Here is a 20,813-nt window from a genome sequence, read left to right on the forward strand (position 1 = left end):
CGTCGTGAAAAGGAATGCGCCATCGTCACCGTCCCAGCGTCGGCACGTCCCAGTGCATCCGACGCTCTGATATTTTACGAGCGTTTTGAAACGCAACTAAAATTTTTTTATTTTGCCAGGTAAGTGCCCGCTGAGCTATATGGCTCTTTTTCAGAAACGACCTGGCTGTCACAAATGATAGCTCAAGGAAGTGGCTTATCACGAGGACATTTATAGGAGCCGAATACCCTAAACGCTCGTATCTCCCATATAGGGACAGGCACTCAGCCCAACTGTGCTCATATTTTTCTTGAGTTCAGGCCACTCTCAACAACACTAATATGCGGAGAGAACGTACGGATAAATCATTTAAATGTTTCCCTCTTTTTCAGCCAGTAGAGGAGCTGATGACTCTACAAAGTCTATTTTCAAGTAGCATTTATAATGAACAATAATGTGCATTGTTCTTTATAATAAAACTAGAACACCCAGAAATAACCCATGTGTACAGATACCTGCACATTGATATGTCGTAGAAATCCACACGGAGGAATCTAGAGCCTACTTGGTGTACTAACAGGTGGCGGCTGTTCCAAGGGCCTACTATTGCACCGTGAAACTCTACTTTACAGTCCTAACAACGATGCCAAAGTTAATAAGCCACTTTCACGATTATACGAATGATTGATAATTACCAAACAACTTTACATTGTCTGAATAATCCTGGAACTGGCCACATGCACTTCCACTCCTGGCCACCGGATTAGTTCTCCCCCCCCCCCCCGTCTCCACGGGCACATTCGAGCCTTGTCAAGACAGGAACCTCGCAGTATTTTGCCGAGCCGGGAACCGAACCAAAGCGCGAAACTCTGGCCTCACAGGACGCGTGTGAATGTGGCTCGGAGGGGCCAAGCGGGGCCAGGCGTGGAATAGGAATGCCTTTTTAATGTCGGCGGCTCTAGATTGTTTCTCACACTGCAGAACGTGCCATCGCCACCATCCCGGCGTGGATGACCGAGTACATCCGATGGCGCCTTCTGCAGTAGGAAAAAACAATCTAGAGCCAACATCCCGATCTGCGCCGGGCCGGCACAGCACGGGTCCCGGGCACGGCTCGGTTGCGCGGTGGAAAAAGAAAGGTGATGAGAGGGTGCCCACCTGGCCTGACGAAGCCGGCTCATTTCTCACCCCCCCCCGCCCCAACCTCCCCTCCAAGGTCTCCTCGCACGACATCCGCAAGGAGAACCCGGTGCAGTTCCGCTTTCGCGCCAAGTACTTCCCGGAGGACGTGTCCGAGGAGCTGATCCAGGAGGCCACGCAGCGACTCTTCTACCTGCAAATCAAGGAGGGCATCCTCTCGGAGGAGATCTACTGCCCGCCCGAGACCGGCGTGCTGCTCGCCTCCTACGCCGTGCAGGCCAAGTACGGCGACTACAGCAAGGAGAAGAACCCGCCAGGGTACCTGGCCAATGAGAAGCTGCTGCCCTCACGGTGAGAGAGCGTTTTGTTGTCAGTCTGTTTGTGTGTGTTTGTGAGCGTGTCAGTGGATTGTGTGTGTGTGCGGTAGTTGGGGAAGCGGTGGTGTAGCGGTTCGGCACGCTGCGCTACAAAGCCGGCGACCCGGGTTCGATTCCCACTCGCAGCCAACACCGGTGACGGATACCTGAGCCGGTTCTGGGCCTCCCCTAGGTCGATTTCAGCCTTACACGAGTATCTGGCACGGTGTGTAAAGAGCAGCACAGCCTATGTTGATGACACGGGGATTTTTGCCTTTGTTCTACATCTGCCTATTACCTCGCCAACCGTGCTAAACGGAGGTGCGGGGAAGGACAACGCGGAATATTTGCCCACGTGACAACTTGATTTTATTGGCTCTGTCGGACGGTAGAGGGTTATAGTTAAATAAAAAAAATGACATACCTACACCATCTAGCCCAAAATAAACTATGAAGCATAGTATTGGTTGTGAAAGCCCGTGTAAGATTAAGGTCATTGGAACAAAGGGTGTCAAATATAAGCACACGATGCTAATGGTAGAGTAACAACAACAGCAACAACAGCAACAAGGGTGACGAGTGAGACCCGTTGAAGGTAGGCTACGAACGCTGTCAATTTAACATTTTACATGGTGGTCAGTCTACAGCTTGCGTGGGGTGAATTGTGGGTGCTCTCACATCTTCCAAGATGTCTGGCCAATGTGGAAGAGTAGGCCAAATTCTCTCTATAGGGGCTCTCCCTAGAGATCCCTGTAATGTAGCTGTGTCCCTTCTGCCAGCAACAGCACGAGCAGTAATTATTAGGGCTGCCCGTTTGCCATTCACGTGCCAAACTTGTGGAGCGCACTGTGGGTCGTAGGATGACAACGGCAATGTCATGCGCAGGCTATCTACATGATCGCGCTTCTATTTCAATGTGCTGACACGACAGACTATGTTGATGGCGTAATAATTGCCAAGGGACTATGCCGTTCAATTAGACTGGCGTTGTCGTCCACAGGAAGGCACGCATTTCCGAGACATAATCCGGTTTATGTGCAAAGTAATTACGCTCTCTGTCGCCTTCGCGGTTACAACCCAGAGTGGGTGGGTGGGTGGGCGGGGGCGGGTCGGTGGGGTGGCTGGGATTTTTTAATGAAAGGTTCCGTCATACGACCGCTTGCCGCTCTCGCAGGCAAAACCGGGCCACGCGGCCGCCGTGAATTTGTGGGGCGAGGCGGCGCCGGCGGCAGTCACTTGAACGCGGTCGCGCCATGCGGTAGCCCGTTTGTGCTTTTTTGTGCTCCTGTCGTAAAACGAGCAAATCGAGTGCAACGCTCAGCCGTTGGCGCCGCTCTTAAAACGCTGTTGCATAAAATGTGAACTCTGGCTTGGAGCGCGGGTGCCGGGACTCTGGGCCCGTTTCTGGGCGCGTTCCCCTGTTCCCTTTAAACCTCGCAGCGATGAACGCCGAGGCTTGCAGTAGTAGCAAGCCCACGCTGCTAACACGGCACCGCGCTGACCGATTTACAAGACGAATGCAGTGGGGCTCTGTAAGTGAAACGATAATTATCGTTTAATACTTCACCTATACGTACCACTTATAAGTGGTGCGTGTAGGTGAAGTATTAAACTTCAGATTTTGTTTTTAAAATGATCGTTTCTTTTATTTTAAATTTGGCTTTCACATAAGCCACCCAATAATTTTTTTTTAACCGCCGAGTGTATCACGGAATTGTTTTAGCTGTCGCGGCTATTAAAAGGAGTGCCCGCAACTTCAACGGCATAGTTGGCGTGTATAATTGCACGTGCTCGTGTCTTCGCTGTGAGTGAGGATTGTGTTACTTGTGCGTGCATCCCATTGTGGAATTGAATCGCAACACCTGCCATGCAGACCCCCACATTCAGTATGCGTACAGCAATTTGGCTGGCTTACACGATATGTTCTTCATGCAGAATTGATGTCATGCTGTAATGTAACCTTGGAAAGATTGACAATTGCTGCTTTGCACGGTTGTGTTATTGTATTTAATTGAATGATGTGCCCCAATTAAGACGTCCGTTTGGTTTGGCGAGGCTCTGAAAAGCTAACGCGTATGCATTACAATGATTAAAATGCGAAATTATGTTTGGCATAGAAAAATGTATATACGTATTACAAAAAAAACCTAATTAATATAATCTTCTGTCGCTACACTACAGGGGCTTAGCAATCGAGCGCAATGGCGATTGCAATGCTGCTCCGTCACCGACGCTGCCCCACGGCGGCCTCGTGGTCAGATCACTGGACTTGCCATCCAGAGGTTGCCGGTTAGATTCTAGCTCCCGGCACGGCAGTTTAAAACAACGATGCGAGTTTCTTAAATTACCTCTGTCCACCCAACGGTGTTTACACGGGTATGTTTACACGGGTCTGCCCGCAGTTAGTCGGTCGACTGGTCGCGTGTGGCCGGATAAAATGTGGGTACTCCCACCCATTCCATGGCTTCTGACCAGCGTGAAAGAGTAGGCCAAAATACCCTCTAGACGGGCCGTCTAGACCTGCCTCCAAGTGGGAGGCACCTTCCGCTAGCAGTTGCGTGAGCCACCAATTTTCCATGCCAGGGATTGAGCAAGCAGGAAATATCTTTGCCACGAGAAGCCAAATTTTACTTTCAAATCGGACATCTGGAAAGTGTCACGCAAATAAGCGGCAGACGGGTTAGCGCATTTGACCTCCTGTCGTGCCATCCAGATTCCTGCCGAAATCCCACGTCGCTTGTCCAAATGCCGCAGGTGTTAGATTTGCGTGGAGGGTTTTCTTTCAGGAGAATTGAACCGATTTATGTCACGTCTCTTCCTGTTCACGTGAGATGCTCTGTCGCATTACCGCTGACCCGCTTGCGTACGTTTCGTTTACGGAGAACGTATATAATCATTTACGGCGGGACGTGCATGTGTTTTGGCTAACCGCTACACCGGCCGCTAAAAACGCACCAATCCGAATTTCATGCCCGCCCACCGGGCTAACATCTGCGGTGAACGTCTCAACCAGTCCCGGGCCACCTTTAGGTTGACTCGACCTTAAAAAATGAGTACCTGGTTTGGTGTGGGAGAAAAGAAACCACCCCCCAAACTGAGGAGATGAAGGTAACCGGGCATGAGCGCTGGCCACACTCGCACCCTTGCGATGTGCTGTGCCAACCTTCGTAGGGGTGCTCACTGACAACACTCATTGGGTGGGCTACGTGGGGGGAGGCGGGGGGGGGGCACTTGGTCTCTTCTTTGCGTGTGACAAACATTCCTCTATTGAGCGAGCGGAGCCATTTCATTTTTTAGTGCGGCATTTTCCGTTTGCGCCTCCGTTTTGAAAGGTCAGGGGTGCACCCTTTTTTGCGTCACCTCGCACAACGCCTCCAGGTGGTGACCATGGTAAGTAGCCATGACAGTCGAGCGGCATTGTCACACCCGGATTGAAGGTCGCGTAGAAGCGCGGGACGGTGGCTCACCGTTCCAACAATATATGGGCAGCATGAAACGATACGTCCCGAACGTTGAATAAGCGCTGTGCGCAGCGCAAAAAGCCGCTTGCGATTGTTGCAGCGTGAATCGGCCCCTCCGCATTACTCCAAAACGGCAGCGTGGCACCGTCTTGGAACGTTACCTTGTTAGCGCTAACATCCTACAATGTTGATCCCACTCACTGGCACGCGGGTTCCAATGTCTAAAAGCGTGCAATGCAATGTGCTCGTTTGCGTGTGTGTGTGTGTGCGTGTGTGTGTGTGCGCGTGTGCGCGTGAGTGTGTATTGCGTATGTGTGTGTGCGCACGTGTGTGCGTGTGCGCGGGGAGGTTTTAATAACTAAACCTTTTTCTTTCTCCTTCCCCCAACTCTTTGAATGTGCAGTGTGTTGGAGCAGCACAAGCTATCAAATGCCCAGTGGGAGGAGAGGATACAAGCGTGGCATTCGGAGCACAATGGGATGTTGCGGTAAGAGAATCGTTCCGCTGCGTGCGCGTCGGGGACCGTGATGGAAAGCTGCGGCATCGTTGGTTTGCGCCCCAGACCCAAGTTCAATTCCCACTCACCGTCAACACCAGTGGCGAACATCTGAGGCCCTCTCCAATGAGTACTTGGCGCGCTGTATAAACGCTAGCACTGGGAGACGAAGGTAGCCGGGCATGGTGATGGCCACACGATATATCCATTTTCTAAGCTGGTCTTAATCAGTGCTTCATAATTAAATGTTTTTGGGTGAGATCGCATTATTATAAATGTGTAGCAACCCTCCACCACCCGACACGGCCAATCAGTAAAAAATGTGTCACGTTAACAAAACGCCAACTCGGTGCTTATTTACCACATTGTTATTACAGTTCTTTGTCAATCTACTGCTGGATGAAGGCCTCGTCCATACCATGTAGGGCCATGCCATGTAGACCATGACGGTTGTTTGACGACACTTCAATGCACCATGAACCCCGGTGACCCTGAGTTCTGTTCCCGGCCACAAGCTAAGATCTAGCGGTGAGTGACATCTAAACTGATCCTCGACACCTGCCCTCAGACAATCCACGCTACCCAGCGTGGTGAAGTATGGTCAAGCGACTCTCATAACCACATTACATTCATCCACCCATCCATTGGCGAATTGTGACAATGGGCTCTAAACTCGGAAGGAGTTATTGGAACGTGACCAGAAGCGGCCGCTACGAGGGGTGACGTGCACGATCCAAACGTACTGACACAGAACGCGTTTATCCGTTAATAATGTTTTCATAATTCGTGTTCTTGATGGAGCGCCTCGGAGCGCTTTACACGGACACGCGATAGGCGACTTGCATCACATCTCAACACATTTGAAAGGGCACCCCCAGTGGCAGATGTCCCGGTGTGGCGCAAGGTGACGTGGCACTTGGCCCTACAAGCGCTCGTTCCTTAGTCTGCCAGTCGGGGGCGATGGTTGCTATGTGGTTTAGCCTAGGGTCACCCCCAGTGGCAGCTGTCCCTAAGGCACAAGGTGACGCCACACCTGGCTTGCAAGCGGGCCAGTAAGGGGCCGATGATTGCTGTTATGTTTAATCCCAATTGATTATATTTGTTCTGTCAAACATGCGCAGATGAATGAACGTGCATACTGTGCAATGTGGCTGGAAATATAAATATGGATGACAACAAGATGGGGGGGGGGAGGGGTTGGAGGTGGGGGGGGGTCCTTCCAAGCCTTTTATTTAAACGAGCAAGACGACATCTGAGACTAGAGCAAGGAGATTGTAGTCATCGTCCGTCCCAGGAAATGTGCTGGCTTCGTTCGTGGCCTGGGCTCAGAGAGCCGGCCCTGCGTTTTCACGGCGGAGGCTGCCGTGCCAATCCCGGACGCGGGGAGCGGCCTTGGTGAGGCGGCTCGCTCGGCTCCTTCAAAGTGCGGGAGCCATGCGCTTCACCCTGGGTCAACCGCCAAACCAGTTGTGAGGTCACGGGGTCAACGCAGAAACGGGATGCGCGCCTTCCAATGACGCCGCTTGATCAAGCGTGCGAGGGATTGCGTGAGTGCACAAATTCTATTTTTTATTTTATTTTTTATACACCATGGGGAATTTGCTCAAATAATAGTGAAGTAGCCCGACCTAAATTTCGATGTAAAGCTTTCGTGATTGCAGGGATTCATCTTCTTGGTTCTTTCGGTAAAGTCACGTAGAATGGAAATAATAAAATAATAAAAAATAAAACAATCAAATAATTCTCACGACGTTTCGGCCACAACGCAAGCAGCCGTCCTCAGGTGAAGAACAGGTCTGTCGATAAGAGAGCGTCTGAATGACACGTCCTGGGCTTGGAGCGTCTATTTAAGCTGGGAGGGAGGAGGAAGAGCTTCTTGACAAAATAATTTGCATATCAAGAGGAATTTTAGCATATTTATGTAATATTACACTATGTATTATTCTACCCACCCTACTGCACACCACACTGCTGCATATTCACCATACAACTACGAATCTTAACATATTTAGGGGAAATGCAGATATGCGACTAGTACTACTTGTGATTACCTAATCAAATGTGGGTTCATAGCACAGTCGCTCCGTCAATACGTTCACATTCAAATCTGCATGGAAACCTGACCCAAGACAATTTTCTCACTGCTCAATCACCAGTCCTGCTCCGCCGTGCCACTTTCCCGCAAGGCTCATATCTCTAGCCTCAGGCGTTGACCGCTGTAGTACGACGGCGATACGGTTTGATAATTTAAAAGTGAGATTATGGAGGTGACTGTGGTGGTGGCGATGGGGTCAGAGCGTTGAGCCGGCACGGCTGAGAATTGAATCCCGGGTGTGTGTGTGGGCAGCTTTCAGCAGCTCCTAATTCTAACTGGGCTCTCCAGTGCAAGCTCCCGGACCAGTCACACCAACGGCTTGCACAATAAAAACCATCAATGCATTTGCTTTTGCACTTTAATACCTTGGAGGATAAAAATAACTCATTTGGTTTCAATGTTATGCACAAAAAAAGCTATCTCTTATGGGGAAGCTGCAACACCAACTGTGTGAGGGATTCTAGATTTGAAGCTTTCGTGACTGCAAGGATTCATACTCTTAGGTTTTTTTTCGGTAAAGTCACGTAGGTAAAAAATAAAAATAAAATAATAAAAATAATAGATATATTATTTTTATCTCTATTATTTCTATTATTTTTTTTTTACGTGACTTTACCGAAAAAAAAAACTAAGAGTATGTGTGAGGGATGAAGATGTCGCTCCAAGGAATCTTTTTTGAGGCGAAGTCCCGCGAAAAACGCCTTCCACGGCCGTCATCTGATGCACGGGTTTCAAGTTGGTGATGAGGTACAGAGATGAGGATACGGCACTTCCCATTAGCACGGTGGGCTACGTACGGCGCGAAAGAAGTTCCACGTGCAGTGGCAGCAGCTTTAATTTGCGAGAGCGACGTGAGCCGTTAGTGTGCCGGTAGGGGGCGATGTTTGCTGCCGCGTGTGTGCAAGTTAGTCTGACCGCCGAGTGATTTGCGGTGCGACTTTCGGATGGGGCAACGTTGGAACCCTGACGCCCGCCTACTCCAGCCCGTGGCGTCGGTGGATCTTTCGAGTCCGCCGTGAGGCAGACGGTGTGCTGAGTGGTCGCAGGATCTTTATGGCTATTGCACGCACAGCGGTCGCCATCGGGGTGACCGAGCCACTCCGCCGCCAATCGCTCTGCGAGATTCCGAATGGATTTCTTCATCTTACGACACAACGCCCATCGTATGATAATAACACATTGGCAAATAAACCAATATAACATATCCATTATTTATAAATGTGTCGTAACCCTCCACCACCCGACACGACCAATCAGTAAAAAAGTGTCACGTTGACAAAAGACAAATAGTTCACTGGCGAATTGCCCGATGATGCTGGATGCAATTACCAGCGAAACGTCGTACTCAAAAATTTTAATGTTGTGGTTTCACGCTTCAACACACCGGTGGGCTAAAGCAGTGAACTATTTGTCTTTTGTCAACGTGACACTTTTTTACTGATTGGCCGTGTCGGGTGGTAGAGTGTTACGACACATTTATAAATAACGCGATCTAACCCAAAAACCCAATAACGTTGATTATGAATAACATATCCATGCGAAGTAAATCGCACTTTGTGTCATTTATCTGGTGACGAGCATTGTCCACAACGACACCCAATGATCATTTGTTTGTGACAACAAAGGAAGGTTGTGCATCTCATCTGAAGCGCATCTGAAGGTGCACACGTACGTACAGAATGCACTTGCACGCCCTCAGATGTACAATCACAATATCATCACACACGCACACGAGAGATCGTGTGCGTGTGTGATGATACCGCATACGTGCAGAATGCACTCGCACGCCCTCAGATGTACAATCACACACGCACATACGATAGATCGTGTGGTTTGGTGGGAAGCTGAGCACAAGCCTTTGGCCTTGAATAAAATAGAAACACAACCCCTCCGTGGTATTTCTAAAGGGAGTGAACTTTTCATTACGACCGTGCACAGAACATTAGTCAAGGGGGCACTGGAGTGAAATGGTTAACGCGTTGTGGTGTCCATTTGTGTTTTGGGTTGATGTTCCATTACATGACTTGTCTGTTTTTTTGCGGAGGCGGTCTTCAATTGATAATTTATTACGCCGGTGTGCGTTCATCCACTAGGTGTTAAAGTTTGTGTGTGTCTGGCCATATATGTGTGTGCTGTATATATTTGTGGGGAGCAGGTGGGGGCAGTGGTTGGCCCGATGCGCTACGAATCATCAACTCCAAGTTTAATTCCCAGCCACAGCTGTCACCAGTGAGGAGTGATGTTAAGAGTAATTCTGGACAATTCTCTAACAAAATAAACGATCGGACAATGTGCATCCTTCCCATTATTTTACTTAAATGCCACCTTCCCATATATGATCCCTGCACGTACCATATTTTAAAATTATTTTTTAACGCATCTCATCAGCCACACACACGGCTGTCCCCGAGAACATAGCTTCAGCAGCAACACGAGCAAACCCTGGACCGTCTTCAGCGTTCATTGCTTCACCAGCAAAGCCAGACCATCGCTACGTTGAATCGGCCTTACATGTTCGCCTGGCGCTGCATTTGCACGTAAGCACTGGGGAGGCGACAACGGTGGCCGGGTGCGTTGGTGTGTACAACAACCACCCGTGGCCGTAAGAGGTGTTCGTTTTAGCGGTATTTATTTATTTATTTACCCCCACGGTTTGTTAAAGATGACTACTTGTGGGTGGACTTTGTCTTGTTTTTGTTCGTGTAAACCGCGTGCCAACCCAAAACGCATTGCTACAATCCACGTGAATATATTTAATGTGGTTATTATTATTCGGATTGTTAACACTTGATGCCAAGGACGGGTTGAACTGGAGCCAAGAAATACTGCTGCTGCTGCCTGCACTTTTGCATTGCTCCTCCCTGTTTTGATAACAATTGGGGAGCCTTGGCATAAGTGCTTATTATTGCACTGTGCCTTATGAAATACGGCTACCTGAGTTAGATTGCCAGCCATGGCTGGCATCGGTGCGTATCTCAAACAAATTCACGGCCCGCTATTTCACGAACTATCAATGACCAGCCCGGTGAAGTATGGTCAAACAACCCCCCTTTGACTGACACAGTCTGGGGAAGACATTCGTCCAGCAGTAGCTTGATTGAGGGCTGTGAAATGTGAATTATGATATCGCCTGCTCTGCATCAACCGAAACTGAAATGCGTAGATCCTCACGAACGCGACCTAAAGTTTGTGGCTAGGTGTTGTAATTTTCAATTTGAGGCGTTACAAAGTGAAGGGACACTTTGTTTTTGCTGGGAGCGTCGTTGTCCCAATTAACGGCTGAAGCTTTAATCTTAGCCTGGTTTCGTTTCGCTTGTGCTGTGGGCATGCTTTTCCAGAACCGCATCACCCGCTCAACAAATTAAAATACATATTTTTTCCATCCAATCGCCATTATTTGCCGTTTAGCAAATGCATTACGTTAGATCGATTGGCAAATACTTCAAAGCTCTAACCGATACGCATTAAAGAAGAATTTGCACGTTAATACAACGGGGATGGATAAGTACAAATATAACTGCACGGGAATTAAATTAAATCCATTACCGTTGCGCAGAGATGAGAGCCGTGGGTTTGAGCTGTTTAAACCTTCCCCTTTGCAATAAGATACTTTATTAAACGGCCTTTCTGATTCTCCCAGCAGACATGCAAATGCCCCATTATGCGGGAAGCCACCAGTGATGCCGACGGTCCCTTGTAGTGTATTTTATTTGGTTTTCAAATGAGAGTATTACCACCCCTCGCGCGGGGAGAGAGGAGAGTGCTTGCGTGAAGAATGCACGGAATACATTTTCTTATTTTAACCCCCCCCCCACGCCCACTGCCTTACCCCACCATCCTGGCATCGTAGCGCATGCTTCCAATTCGGTGCTTTGGAATTGGTGGTGGGGGGTGGTTGGTGGCTCACACAGGGATCGTTTTGTGTTTGAGACTCCCCACTTTGCTGGGCCTAACGATGATGTTTATAGTATTTGGCTGCTATAAAATATCCACGCGATGAGCCGCTTCATCGAGCTTTCATGTGTGGCGAGGTCGCTTCTGAGAGAGAGCTACCTAACTCAGTGGGCCTTAACCTGTTCGGATAATTATAACTAGCGCCGCAGAGATTGCAGCGCCAATAACATCGTGAGCGCCGTCTCTTCGCCCGCTGCACGAGTCTCGCTCCACTTGATCCCGGTTTCCTCCCCCCGTGCAATCTACTCGCTAAGCGAGCGATCACACGACCGGTTTGTTGCAGAGGTTCGTGGTTGAAGCTCAGAGGCGGCCCTGGTTAATGCTGCGGGGGTATTAACCGGCAAACACCACGCGCTGTCTGCTTCACAGTGGACACAATGGGGGCCATCCCGTGACGTTATTTGAAAAAAGAAGATGAAGCCATGTGTTGGTCCCAGCATCACTTTCTGACTTTATCAAGTTCAAAAATGACGCACGCAAATTGCCCAATTGGGTAAAGCCACAGAGCAACACCATCATAGTTGATGATGATGACGACCTGATGTTTGTCTCTTATTGTTATGTTTTTCACTCGCGTTTGTATTTGAGGAGTGAGACAGAGGACATAATCACACAAACAAATATTCCTTGTATATCTTTAGACCAAAGGTCAGGACACATACGTTTAATTAACGTTAGTTAACACTGGCACTAAAACATTTAAATTGTTAATTTAAGTTTTTTTAAAATTCTAATATAATCAATATCTGTTTTTCTTTTTCCTTTTAAAATCACATTTGAAAATGGAAAGAAAATGACTCAAGACGAACGAGTTAAATTAGTTTTTAAAAATCTTAACTTAATTGCAAAAGATAATTTCTATTTGCGGAAATGTTAATGGAAGTCAGTTTAAACATTTGTTAAAATAAATGAAAAACCCTGTTTGATTTCTTACAATAAATATAAGAACTCCTGTACAATAACCCGACGTGTCCTGACTTTCGGGCCACGCTGTCCAAGCGCCCGATATGAGGCTGGCACGGCACGCGAGAGCGTAGCAAGCGCCGTGCCTCCGGTGCCTCCCCAGTGTTGCCCAGTCCGCGATGGCGCAGCGATTCACTGGGTCGTGCCCTCGGTGTCTTGCAGAGAGGACGCCATCATGGAGTACATGAAGATTGCTCAGGACCTGGAGATGTACGGGGTCAACTACTTTGACATCAAGAACAAGAAGGGCACCGACCTTCAGCTGGGCGTCGACGCGCTCGGCCTCAACATCTACGAGAAGAACGACAAGTACGACCCCCGCGCTCCCCCTGCTTGCTAAGGGGGACAGTTTCGTTCGGCCCGTTTGGCGATCCACCGCGGCCGTACGGGGAACTCCCGCGTGTCGGGCCGATTAATTAATAATCGTGTGAAAAATATCTCTTCTTGGTTCTTTCGGTAAAGTCATGTAGAAGGGAAGTAATAAAATAATAAAACATAATACAATAATTCTCACGAAGTTTCGGCCACAACGCAAGCAGCCGTCCTCAGGTGAAGACCAGGTCTGTCGGGGAGACAGCGTCTTTACCGAAAGAGCCAAGAAGATGAATCCCTGCAGTCACGAAAGCTTTAAATCGAAATTTAACGTGTGAAAATAATTATAAAGTCGGTTTTATACAGCGTAATTCGCGCAAAGGCCTTCAAAGCGCTTGACACGAAACTTAAGGTTACGGAAAAAGCCTGTTGTAAAAACAGGCGAGATTTAAGACAACGACACATTTATACTTACGTGATCGAACCCGAGTAAAAACCCCGGTATTTTGGATTTATGATGCGGTTTAAAAATTGAAACAGACTCGGGTTCCCTCGTGTACTGAGGAGGAAGGGAATGCCACGTCCGTGGGGCCTGGCTTCACTTCTTCAGCTGGGTCTGTCCCGGGTCTCCGGACCCATAAAGCTACTTCTACACCCGGCACACCACGCCCAGTATACCCGCAGCTACGACTGTGGCTACCAATCGTGTGCCCGCTCCAGCCTACTGCCATGCCAGTGCTATCCACAGCAGCAATCAGCTGCCAGTGATATGAGGGGCAATGACGTCCAAGTGGTTAGTGCACCGCGCTGTCAGCTGCCTCAAGTTCGGTCCCCAGCCATGGCTAACACGGTGACCGAGAGTGACCCCATGAAATGGGTTCTGGCACGCCCCGCTCACCAGACCCATCACCGCCCCCTTCGCCACAACCCGCACGACACCAGAGCGTTGAAGCATTGGTCGAAACGACCCTCTGGAGTGCACTCAGAGATAATGCCCTCGGTGTGATCTCTCCACACGCGACTGCCTCCGCGGCTCCGTTCCGTACATTCACGAGGCATCCTGTCCGGGCTTTGCAGTGAGCCGGTACGCGTGTCGGTGTGTGCAGGTTGATTGTCGTAAAAAATTCACGAGCGGATGGAGAGCGCTAATTAGGGGTGCGTGAAAATGACAATCAGCGGTGCGCGCGTGCAGTATTCATCATGGGCTGCTGGGTATTCAGCATGACCTGGCGGGATATAGTGCTGCGCAACATGAAGAGGCATATATTTTGTATTCAACATGTTCTATGTTTATTGGCACACCGAATCATTAAATAATTTGCAACCAGACAGTAGTTTGAGCTAGGACGATGGAAGTGCAGTGCGCACGCACTTGGCCAGCGGTGTGAAGGCGGTGTAACTGCACCGGAGCCCACTGCCCCCAGGTGGGAGGGATACAAATAGTAGGGCGGGGATGGAGGAGGTGGGAGTGGGCCCCGGTTTGGTGGGGGGGGGCATTTAATTCCTTGTACCAGGGCCCTACACCAACCGTGCCGTGCCAGTGCCACTGGGCAGCGCGAAGGATTTATCGCGCGAGGTTCATTCCTCCAACCCTCCGGCGTGTCCGCCGGCGCGTTGGCTACGCGCGTCGAGACCGGAAGAGGGTCCCTCGCGTTCGTCAGCAACCGGGACTGCGGCTGATTCCCCAACGCCTTGCGGTTTCTTCCAGTGCTTCTGCTGCACGCTGTTGAAGATCGCTGACGTTGTTTGCGGTTCACACAAACGTTTCGCGTGCATAAGGGAAATGTTGCCGAAGTTTGAAGTTGCTCAGTTCAAACTCGGTCGAATTGTAGTTTGTTCAATATTGGACGATACCTTTTTTATGGACAACCCTGGACTATATATAGGGGTGCCACAGTGGTGAGATGTTCACTACCTCGCCTGGTAGGATCGATCCTAACCCTGACACCTGTATATTTGGGGTGTGCGTGTTCTCTCTCTAGTCACGTGGATTTTTTTCTTCGGGTCCTCCAGTTTTCCCCTCCACTTTTAGAATCGACATCACGCATTCAGAGTATTTAGCTGCTATAGATTTCCACGTGATAAGCCACTTCGTTGAGCTCTCATTTGTGGCCAGGTCGCTTCTGAAAACGAACTGCATAGCTCAGTGGGCCTTACCTGGTAAAAAATTAGTGGATATATTTGTGTGCGTCTGCTTCAGTTCCCTTCCGGCTTTGTTTCAAGACACTGGGGTCTCTCCAGCTCTGCCCATCTTGCGCCAGCTGTGCGGCTTCCTTGGAACTAATTTTCTTCAAACTCAAGACGCACGTTGTGTGCCGGGCCCCACGTGACTTTTTTTTCATATCGTTGTTTCAAGAAACTTACTGTTATTTGTGCTCAAATTCTAAACGTTTTATTTGTTGCCTCCCTTATGAAGTTCACATTTCTAATAACGTCCACATTTCCAGCAAGCGGTGTATGTCGCGGAGTGACACGTTGTTATTTGAGCAAGGTCTTCCGACCGCAGAGGGTGATTGCTCCTTGTTACTGGTAAGCTTCAGCTTTATCTGATCTTGCACACAGGCTGACTCCCAAGATCGGCTTTCCGTGGAGTGAGATCCGCAACATCTCCTTCACGGATAAGAAGTTCTGCATCAGACCCATCGACAAGAAGGCCCCGGTGAGTTTCCCTCTCAAGCCTCCTGATCTGCCACTTACACGGCTTGTTGACTTGACAGATTTAATGACTAAGTCAATTCTGTGTGTATATATATATATTTGTGGGGAGCGGTGGTGAAGTGGTTAGAGCACTGCTCTATGAACCCGGCGACCTGAGTTCGATTACTGCTCATGGCCAACATTGGTGACAATTATCGCTTACCTGAACCAGTCCTGGGCCTCCCCTAGGTTGACTCAGCCTAAAATGAGTACCTGGTATGGTGTGTAAACATCGCCACTAAAGGCGGCCGGGCGTGGTGTTGGCCACCCACCCCCTCGTGTGCCGTGCCGGCCTTCATAAGTGCTTGTTAACAGCACTTGCCCCAACAGTCTGCTAAGGCTGTACTGGGGGATTGTTGTCTTTATATATGTAAAGCCATATATTTACTGAAGTGGGAAGAGCCAGCAAGGTGACTCGGCAATAGAGCGAGAAGCAACTTACGATCGTAAGGTTGCGAGTTCAGATCCTAGTTGGGGGTTGACTCGGCCCATAATTCCTCTGGGGTCGATACAATGAGTACCTGTACCACTTGTTTTGGAAAGTCAACAGTGGGTATTCTATAGAGAGACTCCATCCACACTTTGGGAATGTGGAATTTCCACCGCCGTGTTTAGGGCTGTAGACAGGCAATGAGTACCACCACCTTCTTCTTGGTTCTTTCGGTAAAGTCTTTACCGAAAGAACCAATAAGATGAATCCCTGCAGTCACGAAAGCTTTAAATCGAAATTTATACCACCACCTTGATGCTCATTTGATGAAGAAAATCACTTTCAAGACCATTTTCATTCTAATCAATACTAAACCATTCACCCTGAATCTACCTATTCTCTTCTGGTCTCAGAAGCTAAGCAGCACAAGTGTCTGGTTTGTAGGTGGATGAGCGGTTACTTGGGAAATCTGGATTCTGGAATCTATCTGTGTGGAGCTTTGGTGGGTTTTCTCTGCTTTCCCAGTTTTCCTCCCACATGGCACCAAACTCTCAATCCTGGCATTGAGCAAAGGCCTCGTTTCAGGATCCTACTGAAATGTTTGAGACTGATTGAGGCTTTTATGGATAAATATGTGGCACAATTACCATTATTATTTTTCTGCCCATTGTTGTAATTAGTAATTTCTACAATGTCACTTTGAGAGTGCTGCTTTCGGCTCATTAGAGCAGGGAGACTTTTTTTAATTTTAATTTAGCAATTGCTCCAATTTTAAAATAGCCCATTAAAAGCTCGTGCAAATGGCACCAAATTAAAGGGATAAAAGTCGCCACGGGTTTGGAAATATAATTTCACTGAAGCATTTGGCGACGCAGCGTTGTAGATATTATCAGCAAGTGGAGATTGAGAGGAACGAGGCAAGTGCAGGAAGGAGGAGGGCAGATTATTGAGACATCCGTTGGAGTGACACTCGGGGAGGGGGTCGAGCAAAGGGAAGACACAAAGCTGGATGGTTAGATGCTGTGAGAACGGACCATGAAGGTCGGGTATAAACTACTAAAACATTTTTTATTTTACCAGATAAGGCCCACTGAGGGATATAGAATTTTTTTCAGAAGCGACTGGGCCACAAATGATAGCCCAATGAACTGGGCCTATCACGTATAAATTCATAGCAGCCTGGTAAAAATTTTAATAGTTTATAGTTTTTTAAATAAATGTTTTAAATATTGGCATGAGGGAATTATGCTCGTCACAACTGACCCCTATTTGACGGAACAGTTGCGAGCACATTGAGACCCAAACCGAGGACGGACGCATGTTGAAGATGGTCGCGTCAGCCCGTGCGCACAGCGTCGGTGATGCTCGTGGTGTACTGACCGTGCCCCCCCCCCCACTCCGCGCAGGACTTTGTGTTCTACTCGCCGCGTCTGCAGACCAACAAGCGCATCCTGGCGCTGTGCATGGGCAACCACGAGCTGTACATGCGGCGGCGGCAGCCCGACTCCATCGAGGTGCAGCAGATGAGGGCGCAGGCCAAAGAGGAGAAGCACGTGAAGCTGCAGGAGAGGTGCGTGCGCCCTGCGCAATCGAAACTCGGTCCGCCGTGTTGCCACGGAGTTTTGTGAGGCCACTCTGGAAGGGGTCGGGGGTACCGCCGGTGTCAATAAAGTTGTCCAAATCTGGTGGCCCGCGCGCACGGACACACGCGCGTGCCCGCACGCCTACCGGATTATGAGTGCATCATGATCCAGAGAATGTGGTGGATGATGGAGGAGGGGGGGGGAGGATGCAGGGTTGACGAAAGAAGGGAAAAGGTTCCATTGGCGAAGGTTCACCCCCTGCATAGGACCGGCTGCACTTCAGGCTTCATGATAAGAAACTTCATTTGTCAGCGAGTCGGTCTGTTAGTCACGTGCTTGCTTCGGTAATTTTCATAGCACAGAGTCCAGCAAGGGCTCTTTTTTTATAATTGAAAGGAATCGTGGACTCGCGGTATTTGATGATCATCATAATGATGATTCACAATCTGACGTTATACCTAGGTCACAAAAACCTTGGCAAAACAATGTCACCGTCTTGAGCTTTTCCGGTTTAAACCGTTTCTAGACTCCCTTTTAATTCTCCTGATTTTTAAGTTGAGAGTTGGGAATAATTTTGTAAAATGAAGACAATGTAGGGCCCACGATTATTGGAGGAGGAACTAAACTGTAAGATTGTAGAGGAATTAAGGCCCTTAAATGTTTGGGGACAAATATATTGAACTTTACTTTTTTTCTTCTTGGTTCTTTCGGTAAAGTCACGTAGAATGGAAATAATAAAATAATAAAAATGAAACATAATAAAATAATTCTCACGACGTTTCTTATTATGTTTCATTTTTATTATTTTATTATTTCCATTCTACGTGACTTTACCGAAAGAACCAAGAAGATGAATCCCTGCAGTCATGAAAGCTTTAAATCGGAACTTTACTTTGTTTGTTTTTTGAACCAAGGGGTTAGAACTTTTTTTTTTACTCGGATGCTTTCTGGGTTGCCGAATCCAAAAATTCCGGCGTCATCACACTTTTAAGACTCCAGTTTTTCAGGCGCTCGTTGCAAGAGTGTGACTTCGAAGCCAATGGAAAGCGGGCAAAGCCCAGCGCTCGTTAGGAGCATGAGCGCACAACAGGACGTGAACTTTGGAATGACACCCAGAGGTTGTGACCACGTCCATGTGATCAGTATGCCCCCTGTCTGCAGAACTAATGTCTCTAGCAAACAATACATCAACTTTACTTTTAGCCCTAACCTGCTGTCTGTTTTTTTAACCTTGGCCTATTTAAATACGTTGTTATTGTAATTATTAACGATCTGTTTTTTTACATTGAAGGTTAAGTGTAACTTTTAATTGGGGTGGTGAGGCATCATGTCAGCTAGTGTACTTGGCAGATTTGGAAAGGTGCATCTATGGGTTAATTTTTGCCAGTTTCAAAATTACGAAAAAATATAAGAATAGGCTTTACCCTTTCTGGCAATAAAACGCCGAATAAATACCTTTTTTCAAGGCATCAATTCTGCATTAACCACACATATTTGTGGCAAAAACATTAGCCTACATCTCGTAACGTCTCTCTCCGTCGTGCCTTCCGAACGTTGCCACGTGTTGTTCGGCACGATGTCCGACGTTTCGCAGCACAGTGCCGAGAGTTTCTCGAAGAAGCTTCCAGCACGCCGTTGTTTTTACACAAACAACGACAACAACAACCAAACAACAACAACAACGTGGGAGTGTCGAGCCGATCGGTAGCATCAACAGCGGCCATCAATCCGATGTAATCGAGGGATGAAGTGAGCGGCTCATTTCGCCTTCCGAAGGAGCACGTGGCGCGAAGCGGCGAGCGGTGCGCATGCGCGGTACCGACCTGGAGAGGCATCGGTAGACAGCTGCAGAGCAGCACAACGGCCAAAACCTCCACAGAGGTTGTGTCGTGTAACATCAAATGTAACACGAGGTCGTTTTTTGCTTCTAAGTCCATATCCCATCATTAAAAACAATTGCTCGCGAAACAGCAACACATTAATAACCGCGTTCAATACTGAGGCTTCCCTTTTTGAGGGACAATGGGCCTTAATAGCCTCCCAGCCGGGTAAATGAAAGTGCAATTGAATTATAAACTGCTACGTGTTGAGACGAGACAGATGGTCAGGCATATTTTTTAACAGACTCTAATTCGATTACAACTCTTTGCCTGCTGGTTCAGTGCGAGAGTTCCAGACTTACGATCAGAAGGCGGCGAGTGCGAGTTCACATGCCAGCCGAGGGTCAGATCAGGCCACCATTCATCTAGGATGATTAAATTGGGTGCCGCTTTTAAGGAAGTCAAGAGCTGTTCGAAAACGAGGAGACCGGGTTCATGGTCTGAGGTCGCCATGTGGCTCAGAGCTCAGGAGCAGCCCAACCTAATCAAATGCGGGTTCATAGCACAGTCGTGCGGTCAATACGTTCACATTCAAAGCTGCATGGAAACCTGACCCAAGACGATATTCTCACTGCTCAATCACCAGTCTTTCTCCGCCGTGCCACTTTCCCGCAAGGCTCATCTCTCTAGCCTCAAGCATTGACCGGTGTAGTACGACGGCGATGCGGTTTGATAATTTTAAAAGTGAGATTATGGAGGGTGATTGTGGCACGGCTGATAATCTTTGGGTGTGTGGGGAGCTTCCAGCAGCTCCAGATTTAAACTGGGCTCTCAGGTGTGGAGAGTTGAAGGTCCTCAGACGAGTCACACCAACGACTGCAAAGGGAAAAAAACGGGTGTGATTTATTTTTTCACTTGGTATGAATGCTCGCAGAGTGTGCATAGAGAGAGATCAGCGATTGTCACATGACAGTCGAGCCGTTATTCTTACTTCCCAGGGTTAGAAGTTCGGTGTGTGTTTCGTGCTGTTAATGGTGACCATTATTTCACTACACTCAAAAACCTGAATCAATAACGGGGCAGTGGAAACCTGGATTCAAACCCAGTTCAGGCTCCGCGCTCTGACCACTTGGCCGCTTTTGCCACACCTGACGGCTTCGCACGGATGATGATTATTATTATTTTACGAGCGGTGTAAATGTGTCGACCCGCATCCTGGCGCCGCAGGGCTTTCCTGGAGAACGAGAAGAAGAAGCGCGAGAATGCCGAGGTGGAGCGGCAGCAGTCGGAGAGGGAGAAGCGGGAGCTCATGGTTCGCCTGCAGCACGTGGAGGAGCAGACACGCATCGCCCAGAAAGGTGACGGGGGAGCGCTCGACGCGGGGTTGTTGTTGTGTGCACAACAACAACCGCCATTCACCACTAAGTGGCGGTGACGCCAGTTATACACGTGAGTAACTTGCGTGCACTTTGAGGCCACGTGAAATGTCGAACGCCCGCCGGTGGGAGGTCACGAGGCTGACTGAGA

At 48.7% G+C, this 20,813-nt stretch overlaps 1 protein-coding gene across 1 annotated transcript in view; it reads left to right on the plus strand.

The window, feature by feature from the left end:
- The window catches only part of LOC133353541 (radixin-like), a 64,046-nt gene that overhangs the window by 34,337 nt on the left and 8,896 nt on the right, over positions 1-20,813 (plus strand). Inside the window, exons 4-9 of the mRNA XM_061569861.1 lie at positions 1,196-1,470; positions 5,340-5,423; positions 12,607-12,753; positions 15,319-15,415; positions 17,290-17,453; positions 20,514-20,644. Of these exons, the coding sequence (XP_061425845.1) occupies positions 1,196-1,470; positions 5,340-5,423; positions 12,607-12,753; positions 15,319-15,415; positions 17,290-17,453; positions 20,514-20,644 (898 nt within the window). The remainder of the gene's footprint in view (positions 1-1,195; positions 1,471-5,339; positions 5,424-12,606; positions 12,754-15,318; positions 15,416-17,289; positions 17,454-20,513; positions 20,645-20,813) is intronic.

This window comes from Lethenteron reissneri, chromosome 6 (assembly GCF_015708825.2).
Source record: "Lethenteron reissneri isolate LAM-NWPU_2019-01 chromosome 6, ASM1570882v1, whole genome shotgun sequence".
Lineage (NCBI taxonomy): Eukaryota > Metazoa > Chordata > Hyperoartia > Petromyzontiformes > Petromyzontidae > Lethenteron > Lethenteron reissneri.